This window comes from Hemibagrus wyckioides, linkage group LG27 (assembly GCF_019097595.1).
Source record: "Hemibagrus wyckioides isolate EC202008001 linkage group LG27, SWU_Hwy_1.0, whole genome shotgun sequence".
NCBI lineage: Eukaryota > Metazoa > Chordata > Actinopteri > Siluriformes > Bagridae > Hemibagrus > Hemibagrus wyckioides.
The window spans coordinates 17,921,965-17,932,058 of record NC_080736.1 but is presented as its reverse complement, the minus strand read 5'-3'; the positions used below and the strand labels follow the sequence as shown (position 1 = coordinate 17,932,058).

Below are 10,094 nucleotides of genomic sequence, written 5' to 3'. Positions count from 1 at the left end.
ACTGATGAAGATCAATGTATTCAAATCAGATGCCCTGGATCAAGTGCCGTTTTAGAGGCTGCTGAATAAATGGGCGTGTCTCATGGTGATGAAGCGTGAGTGCTAAAGCCTCAGCCTACATCACACACGCCTCTTCTGAAGAAACACTGGACAGATGGACAGCAAGTAATTAGCCTCCATTTCTTGGTGGAGTGAATACCATACCGTACGCCAAGGCTTTTAACATTGCTGAAGACTGAACTCGAGTGCGGCTCGGTGGAGAAAACGCAATTTGTCGGCTGCACTTATTCGACCTCGTACTTAATGGCTATCTGCACCTGTCAGACATCCCTGTGGCTCGAAACTCCAGAGCTTCTCAGATGACGGAGAAAAGGAAAGTGTTGGTCTGTCTCCCAAAGGAAATAGAGAGAAAGATAAAAGGATGAGGTAGGGAAAAAGGGGGAAGAATAAGAATGAAAAACGAGGGACACCACAGAATAAAAATGAGAGAGAGAGAGACAGAGAGAGAGAGAGAGGGAGGTGACACATCGAGGGGCTTCCGGAGGAAGAAAATGACAAGGAAAAAAGCCGAAAGAAGAAGGATGTAGAGAGAGAGTGACGGAGACAGAAAAAGATGTGGAGTGTGTGAGCAGCTGCTCCTGTTCCTGCTCTCTGAGATGAACCACGCTGGAGGAAACATCAGTCTCTATCACACACCAGCAGCAGAGAGCCAGTGAAGGGGGAAAGCAGGGCTGTGTCTCATTATTCAACAAGTCAACAGGCTGAGGAGAGAGAGAGAGAGAGAGAGAGACAGGGGGCAGAGAGAGAGAGAGAGAGAGAGAGAGACAGGGGGCAGAGGGAGAGAGAGAGAGAGAAAGGGAGAGAGAAAGGGAGAGAGAGAGGGGGGGGGGCATCCAAAACTGGAAATAAAATGGACTGGGAGTTAATAGACAGATGGATGGATGGATGGATGGATGGATAGATAGATGAATAGATAGACTTATGGATGGATGAAGGATTAGCTGGATGGTGAATTAAAGGATAAACAGATGGATCAAAGTAAACACCTCCATTATCCATTCATCCATCTCTCAGTTCATCCAGAGGGTGACGTCATTGATGACATGAATCTGATCCAATAAAAGTATCTCCATCACACCCGCTTCAGATCTTCTGCACATTAAACACAAACTTTACATCCCATAACATCTTACTCTTCCACCTCCATTTAAATACAGCTTCTGTTCAACCATGTTCTCTATCAATTCTCTATTAATCTGTTCGGCACTAGCGTCAGGTGAGAATCAGGTGAGATTAGCACGTGCTAAAAAGACTCGCACGTCGCTGTGCTGCACGAAAGTGTGAGGGATAAACAGCTCTGCTTTCCATCAGGAAAACAAACAGACGCCGAGCTCCAGAGGCACGTTTCACATTCACCTCAAAGCCATGACGAGTTAGCATGTCCAGGAGCATTTAGTGCCTCGCTGTGAGCTAAACGCTAATAATATCCTGTCTTTAATTAACAGCCGCGCGTAAAAAGCCGCCACAGGCCCGGCTTTAGCATTACAGACGCCGTCGCCGTTCCGCTCGTCCGTCAGAGGCAGACGGGAATTCCAGTCTTCTTCAAATTCCACAATCACAAACTAATTACAGGGTCAGGAATGTCGCCTCAGGACTTCTCTGACCTCTTCACTCTGAGAAAGTTGAAGAGGAATTCTAATGAGACGCTTCCATGCAGTCTCCAAGGCGGCCATTTTGGAGTGTCCTTGATGAACGCTGAACGTGGAACGCGGCCAGAAACAAAATGAAAATATCGCTCTGTTGATAAAAAAAAAAAACTAATTTTAGGACACTAATTTTAACGCTAAGTCTATCAAACAGACGCATCATGCCAAATCTATTTTTGTTTTTTGCCTTTAAACTGAAGATGATGGAGCTTTGAGACGTGTTTACTGGAAGCGACTGATTAAGTAGATTCATCTGGAGGATTCATCCGCCCGCACTCGGTTACGGTTGCTAGGTCAAGCCTTTCAGGGCTTCTGCTAGATGAGGAATAACACCGGACACCCAGCAAGGAAGCTTGTCCAGCCAGCTGTTTACTTTCTCAAAACAGAAAGTGTTGACTGAGCTGAAACAAACACAGCGTGAGGAGCCATGTGGAGTCTAAACTCACGAATGATGAACATGAGCCGAAGATTATTCCCAATTTATTCCTAATTGTGAGTGATGGTATCTCAATTGGCTAAGGCTCAGGTTCAAGCCCCAGCACCACCAAGGCCCTTGAGCAAGGCACCCCCCCACCATACTCCATCATGGCTGACCCTCACTCTGACCCCACCCCTCCAAGTATAGGATATGCGAAGAAAGAATTTGATTGGCTAATTAACTTAATTACAGAATGTTTATTGGTTGAAGGTTTCAGATTCTCCGCCCAGAGCTGAAGGGTATCCAGCGTGACACGCCCTGCTGTGGCGTCTGCTGCGTCAGTGGTGACGTTAGTGAAAGGTGTGGGAGATCCCAGTTTGCAGGTGAGGACTTGATTAGAAGCCGTCATCAAGAGCCGTAAGCACTAATCTTACCTTCACTACGTGGCTGTGTTCCCATAAACATTCAGCAGACTGAAGTACGCAGTGGAGGTGATTGAACCTGTCCTATAATCTTGACGACACTCGTCTCCACTTCATCAGCTCTGATAGCCGCGCCGACATCGATTTTTCACTCGCGATGGCTCGAGAATGATGAAACTTGAATTATTGCTAAATCTGTCCAGCTTAACACACACACGCGCGCTCGCGTGCTAATAATAAATTGGAGCGTAACCTGATGCTTCTCTTCAAAGCTTTCAGGCTGCATCCGTTTGTCTTTTGATGGCTATTTAATGGCTGTAGCATCTGAAGTGGAACACGCACACAAAGATATGAGCTAGCGCTTAACAAGCCTAATGAGCGTCAGCAAAGTGCTTTTGCTAAACACACGCGCACAAACGAAAAAATACCGAAGAAAAAGCACCGCCTTGCCGCGCGCTTTTCTTTTATTATAGCAGCATTAGCGGGTGCAGGACTTTGATCATCCCGCGTTTAATGAACACGCCGGCTGAGGAAAAGGCCAATTAGGGCTGTGTTCCAATCCAATTCTATTAACAACAACAAATAGAAAGAAGCTAGCAAGAATTCACAGTATCTGTATCTTTTCCCATTTTTGTTTTCACTGCTTCCAGCATCTTAGCTAACTTCCTAGTCTGTTTGTGTTTCCACAGAAAAAATGAAAAAATGTGGTTTTACTGGTTAGTTTTGTTTTTTCCAGTTTGTTTGTTCTGGTTACGGACTCTTCTATTTTAATAAACACCAGTAAAGTATCTACACAGAGAGAAGATAATGGACTGAACCCACCGCGTGTGGTATATGAGAAAAACGAGTTGTCCCATGAGCACTGCAATAACTGTGTATGTTGTGTAATTGCAGGTCTGAGCCCCGTCCTCTCGTCCTCTCGTCTATAAGTGACCCGGAGCAGCTCAGTGTCCAGCTCAGTCCCCAGTCTCAGATTACATGCCAACTGGTATTATTAAATCTGCTTACGCAAGACAACCGCTTCCACGTGGGAATAATTCAGCCTGCCGTGTAAACACCTCACAGGGACCTCTGGCTCATTGAGAAGAGACTCGGCGTCACTCTCATACAGAAGCTTCATCTCACATCCTCACAGAAAGCAGACACACTTCACACTTCAGGGTTCCACGTGACAGACGTCGTCACAGGACGGTTTATGAAGGAGGGTGTTGATAAAATCATTTTTAATCTTCATCCTCAGTGTAAATGACAACATCGAGTCACGTTACAGATGAAACTAATTTCTCACTTTATTTCAGAAGATGATATGCCGCATGCCGAAATATTTACTTTCATGTTGGCTTTCGTAGGCCACAGTTCCCACCCAAAGACAATGTAACCAATCAGACCACAGTTCCCACCCACAAAGCCACTGTATCCAATCAAACCACAGTTCCTGCCCACTAAACCACTGTATCCACAGTTCCCACCCACAAAGCCACTGTAACCAATAAGAGCTCAGTTCCCGCCCACAGTCACTGTAACCAATAAGACCTCAGTTCCCGTCCACAAAGCCACTGTATCCAAATGGACCACAGTTCCCTCCCAGTAAACCACTGTATCTATCAGATCACAGCTCACAAAGCCACTAAAACAATTGGACCACAGTTCCCGCCCACAAACCCACAGTAATGAACGAGACCACAGTTCCCACCCACTAAAGCACGGCATCCAGTCAGACCACAGTTTTTGCCCACACTGCCACAGAAACCAATCAGACCTCAGATCCTGCTTCCAATGTGACTGCAACCGACTGGACCCTGATTCCTGGCTCAGTCCCTGTATTACAGAACAGTAGAGCTCCAAAGACAGCTAAAATGCAGAATTCCGCTCCCTCTGTCTCCGGCTCTGTGGATCACAGAGGCACAGACCTGGTGTTATAACGTGGTTGTGTAACCGTATGGTCTGTAATTCTACCGGTCACTTCAGAAGGGCAGATGATTCACTCTATGAAATAAAGGGATCATATGACTATTTATTTATGCTCTCTGTGTATTTTAATCCTATGTGTTGAGCAGATTTGGACGTCTGGTGTTCAAACATCATAACTGAGCTAGATTCATAACTAACAGGATGCTGATTTCCACAGCTACACATCCCATGATGCACATTATCTCCATTTCTTCATTACACCTACACCAATCAGTTCCCGCCCCCATGGCCTCTGTAACCAATCACAAAGTTATATTATATACATATATGCATATGTAATGAGGGGCGTGGCTAAAACCTGAGGCAAACAGGAGCCGAAGCACACAGTGAACCAGCTCCTCCTCACTGTTCCTCCAGCACTCTGTCTATTGTCTGCTGAGGAAGAGAGCGTGTGTGGGGTGGGGATGAGGAAACCGAGGCAGTTGCAAGTCGAACCAATCAATCGTGTCATTTTCTCATCAAGCCTGGAGCTGGAACAGGAGAGATGGATACAGCGAGAGTATCTCTCTCTCTCTCTCTCCCTCCCTCCCTCTCGCGGTATAGATAAAGCCGCTCTGTGTGCTGACCGTGCCTGCTGGGGAACATTACGGCAAAGCAAAGCAAACACAATTATCATGGTACAGACACACTCAGAGAGCCGGAGAGAGCTCCATAAAGCCGAAAGGTCCTGCCTCGCAATGTACCATTAGCGCAGTTCCGTCCCATTGACCCAGATGCGTTAATGAGGGAGACGGAGAGACGACCAAAATCACATTTCTGTCTCACGCTGACAAACACAGCTTCACTCTGCAGATCATCTCCTCAGCCATATGTAAACAAAAAAAATTAACAAAGTCCACTAGCAAGAAATTTCAGGAATGTTCTACTTTTAGTAATAAGTCCCCGTGATTATTAACCCCCCGCAAGGCCAGGAGGTAGAGAGTTATTATATATCATACAGCAGTGCTAGAGAACTGAATCTGGGTCAGCAGACAGGGGAGAGATGCACCAGGGGTCAGGAGCGGAGTGGGAGGAGGACATGCACTAGATGTTTCTAAGCTGAAACGAGTGCTGAGGGACGTCCTGGTGTTGATGTGCTGATTGACAGTAACGTGTAAAGCTCACTAGAGTATTTCACTTTAATGACCAATACTCGGCCTGGCCATGCTGTATGTTACAGAGTGCCCCAGGTCCGTGTGGGACAAAATACTGTTCCTGCTCACAAACCGAGATGTCCTTCAAATCTTCTGGAGTTCTCACTAGCTGATATACAGCCTTTATAGATAAATATAAGAATCCTGAAAAATCTGTTCAGGGGTTAATGAACGCTTAAGGAACATGTACAACATGTGGAACTTGAGGAAAATGAGGAACTTGAGGAACATGAGTATGATGGTGGACAGAGATCTCAGCTCTCACACACTGTGTCTGGACATTTCAGGGATCTAAAATCAGCTGTCGCAAGCAACGTCTCATACAGCCACGAAATTCCTAACACAGCAGATCAGATTGCAGGAAGAACAGACACACACACACACCGTTTGACATATTCCTGCCGTAGCAGTTGACGGTTTAGGAAATAATCATCAACACCAGTGTTACAGATCACGAGGGATCATCATACCACTTTAATTACATCAGCATCATTACTGACTGATACACACTGAAGGTCAAGGTCAAGGTGAAGGTCATCCTGAAAGGTCACTATGCTGAGTTTATGACAAAATAGAAAATATAAACACTATTATATTAATATTAAATTTATCATAAATGATCATTCCTGTGACTGGAATAAAGGAGAGAGAGAGAGAGAGAGATAAGGAGAGGCAGAGAGAGAAAGAGAGAGGGAGGGAGGGCGAAAGAGCAATAGAGAGATCAGATGGAGAGATGGATGGATGTATAACAGGCAGTCATAAGGAGAGTGAAAGAAAGGAGAGAGGATAGATAGATAGATAGATAGATAGATAGATAGATAGATAGATAGATAGATAGATAGATAGATAGCACTTGCACTACAATGATAAAGTGACACCATGAAGGCCACATTATAATAACCTCGGTTACCATAGTAACTGCAAGCGGCTAGCTACTTAGCAACACAAGTGTTAAGTTGCTATCAAGGCATGTGTGTAGAAATACTTCAGACTGGAGCAGGAGTACAGTGCAGGCTGTGGAGGAGTAACACCACGACATTTTACACCAGGTGAACAGCTTCAGAAGAACGGAGAAGAAAAAACGGTTTAATAAAAACACAAGCAGTGAGGACGTGATCCGCTCCGGGTTCAGAGCTACTACATACACCAACGGCAGAACTGAGGACGGATCCATCCAGTACTCTCACTCATCTGTGTACAAGCTAAGCGCTAACAACAAGAAACGTGTGTGAGTGCGTGTGTGTGTGCATGCGTGCATGCGCATGTGTGTGTGTGTGCGTGCGTTGCGTGTGCGAGTGTGTGTGCATTCAGCACCAGGGTGTGAAGTGTGTACGTGATGAACATCCTGACTGGATCCAGCGGCTGCTTTAAGAGCTCCTCATGAATACAGAACTCTTTATACAGAAACAGGAAGAGCCTCACTGAGCAATGCTACGCTAGAAACGTCCCTCACTACCGATCCCTGATTGTGATTAATGACGCGTACAAACTGAGTGCTAAAGACAAACACACAATACATTCACAAAAAAACTGCTGCTAGGCAACCGGGAAAACATGAACCGCCACAGTATCAGGTAGCTAATGACTGTGGCTAACGATGCTGCTAGCTAGGACCTAGTGTTAGCATTTATACATGCGAAGTGACAAAGGAAATGACACGGAACTGGGTGTAGATTAAAGCAGTCTGTAATTACACTTAGCATCGACCGCTAACACAAAGACTGGTCAGCTCTGAGCTGAGGGAAAGAATTCACCTCAAGAACAGATTTTAATGATGTTCAAACATTTTTTATTTTTATATTTAATGATCACAAGAATAGAAGAACTTTTTTTTTTTTTATACATTTCAGATTCCCACCCTATGTAGTGCACTACATGCTGTAGATCAGGAGATTTGAGACACAGCCCTAGAGTGTGCATTAGATTAGGTCTGATATTGTTGTTATTACACAATAACCAGCCGTTATGTAAGCTATAAGCTGTTCCTGCATGCTAATTACTGAAAGCCTGGGAGACTTCAGGACAACTGTCATTGTGTGTGTGTGTGTGTGTGTGTGTGTGTGTGTGCACGTGTGTGTGCGTGTGTTTAGATGTCCAGACACTGAGGTGCTCAAGTCTTTCAGAACTCCAAGGTCACTGCAGTAACCCCATACACACACACACACAAACACACCTGTCTGCTCTTACCATCCTACCCCACAGGACACCTAGTGCACTTCATAGTGTCCACCTCCATTATTTTATACCTTACATTCACATTAGCAAGTCTTTTAGCTTGTAGCTTGTCGCTTGTGGGTGTGGCCTGTCCTGCTAGCTAGTTTGTAGCTTGTCACCTGTGGGCATGGTCTGCCCAGATAGCTAGTCAAACACAAGCTAAATAACACACTAATCAGTGTGAAAACTGCTTGTCTATTTGTTTGTTTGCTGCTTCATGTTTCACTTCAAGCTTCATGTTTATTCGCAGCATCATTTAACAATACGTTGTAAAGGCAGGATTCCATGTTTATTTTATTTATTTATTAATGTTTCACATCAGACAGGTCAGTAAACAGACTCGGTCTCAAATCTAGTTTACTTGCTGATGTACACTAGCCCAATGTAGTGCCCTATACAGAGTAGGGTGCTAGAGCTCAGGCTAAATCCTAAATCACTAGTTTTGCTAATACAATCCACTACACAATTACTACCTTAAACAAAACACTACACAATTACTACCTTAAACAAAACACTACACAATTACTACCTTAAACAAAACACTACACAATTACTACCTTAAACAATCCACTACACAATTACTACCTTAAACAATCCACTACACAATTACTACCTTAAACAAAACACTACACAATTACTACCTTAAACAATCCACTACACAATTACTACCTTAAACAAAACACTACACAATTACTACCTTAAACAAAACACTACACAATTACTACCTTAAACAAAACACTACACAATTACTACCTTAAACAAAACACTACACAATTACTACCTTAAACAATCCACTACACAATTACTACCTTAAACAATCCACTACACAATTACTACCTTAAACAAAACACTACACAATTACTACCTTAAACAAAACACTACACAATTACTACCTTAAACAAAACACTACACAATTACTACCTTAAACAAAACACTACACAATTACTACCTTAAACAATCCACTACACAATTACTACCTTAAACAAAACACTACACAATTACTACCTTAAACAATCCACTACACAATTACTACCTTAAACAATCCACTACACAATTACTACCTTAAACAAAACACTACACAATTACTACCTTAAACAATCCACTACACAATTACTACCTTAAACAATCCACTACACAATTACTACCTTAAACAAAACACTACACAATTACTACCTTAAACAAAACACTACACAATTACTACCTTAAACAAAACACTACACAATTACTACCTTAAACAAAACACTACACAATTACTACCTTAAACAAAACACTACACAATTACTACCTTAAACAAAACACTACACAATTACTACCTTAAATAAAACACATATCAGACGTTACATCCTACACAGAGTGCATTAGCCATCATTCTGGACAGATAGTGCACTATGAGGTCATATATTTAGTGCACTATGTAGTGTCCAGGTCATACGTTTAGTGCAAAGAATGTGTAAAGAATAGGAGCAATCACTTCACACTCTGTGTAACGCACTGGTATAGGGAACATAAACAGAGTGCACTATATAGGCTGTAGAAGCTATAAAGCCTGTTTCAATAATGTAGTGCACTACAGAGGGTGTAGGAGCCACCACTTCACACTCTATTACATGGAGCGCTAAATATTTTAGCCACAATGTGTTTTTATGTCTAACATTAAGTTAGGAGTAAGGTAGGAGCTAATGCATCGGATATATTAAGTATGTAGTGCACGGCGGTAGGGAGCAGGGAGCCATTTGGGATGCGTGCGCGAGCTAGATTTTAAAGCGCATATCATTTTTTCTTTAAAAGAAGAAACAGGTGATTGTTTACAAATAATCATAATCAAAGTAAGGCGGGTTTTAAGCGAATTAAGAAACCAATCCTGATACGATGATGTTTAATTATTTAAACAATCAATAGCGTTCGATAACAAGAGCGCTCGTGCCCGTCTGACGAGCCGTGCATTTGTTTATCGAGCGGCGCAGTCGCGTGACAAAACCGTTATTTATTACCGACACGCAGCAGAACAAATCCGCACGAGCACGTCGCGAGGAGGCATTTTCCCACGCCGGGAATACAGCGTCACTCACCCAAAACACGAAGGAGTAAACGATGAGCAGGGTTTTCAGACACGTTATCACGGGTTTGGTCTCCATTCTCCTCGATGCCATACTACAGTGAACGGGCGGTGCGCGCGCTGCTCTCGCTCTCCGGCGCGAGCTGCGGCCTCTCTCAGCGCTGCCGCTCTCAA

At 43.7% G+C, this 10,094-nt stretch overlaps 1 protein-coding gene across 1 annotated transcript in view; it reads right to left on the bottom strand.

Moving 5' to 3' along the window:
* tspan7b (tetraspanin 7b) overlaps positions 1-10,094 on the bottom strand; it is a 37,858-nt gene extending 27,764 nt beyond the window's left edge. Inside the window, exon 1 of the mRNA XM_058381702.1 lies at positions 9,934-10,094. Within this exon, the coding sequence (XP_058237685.1) occupies positions 9,934-10,014 (81 nt within the window). The 5' untranslated portion in view covers positions 10,015-10,094. The remainder of the gene's footprint in view (positions 1-9,933) is intronic.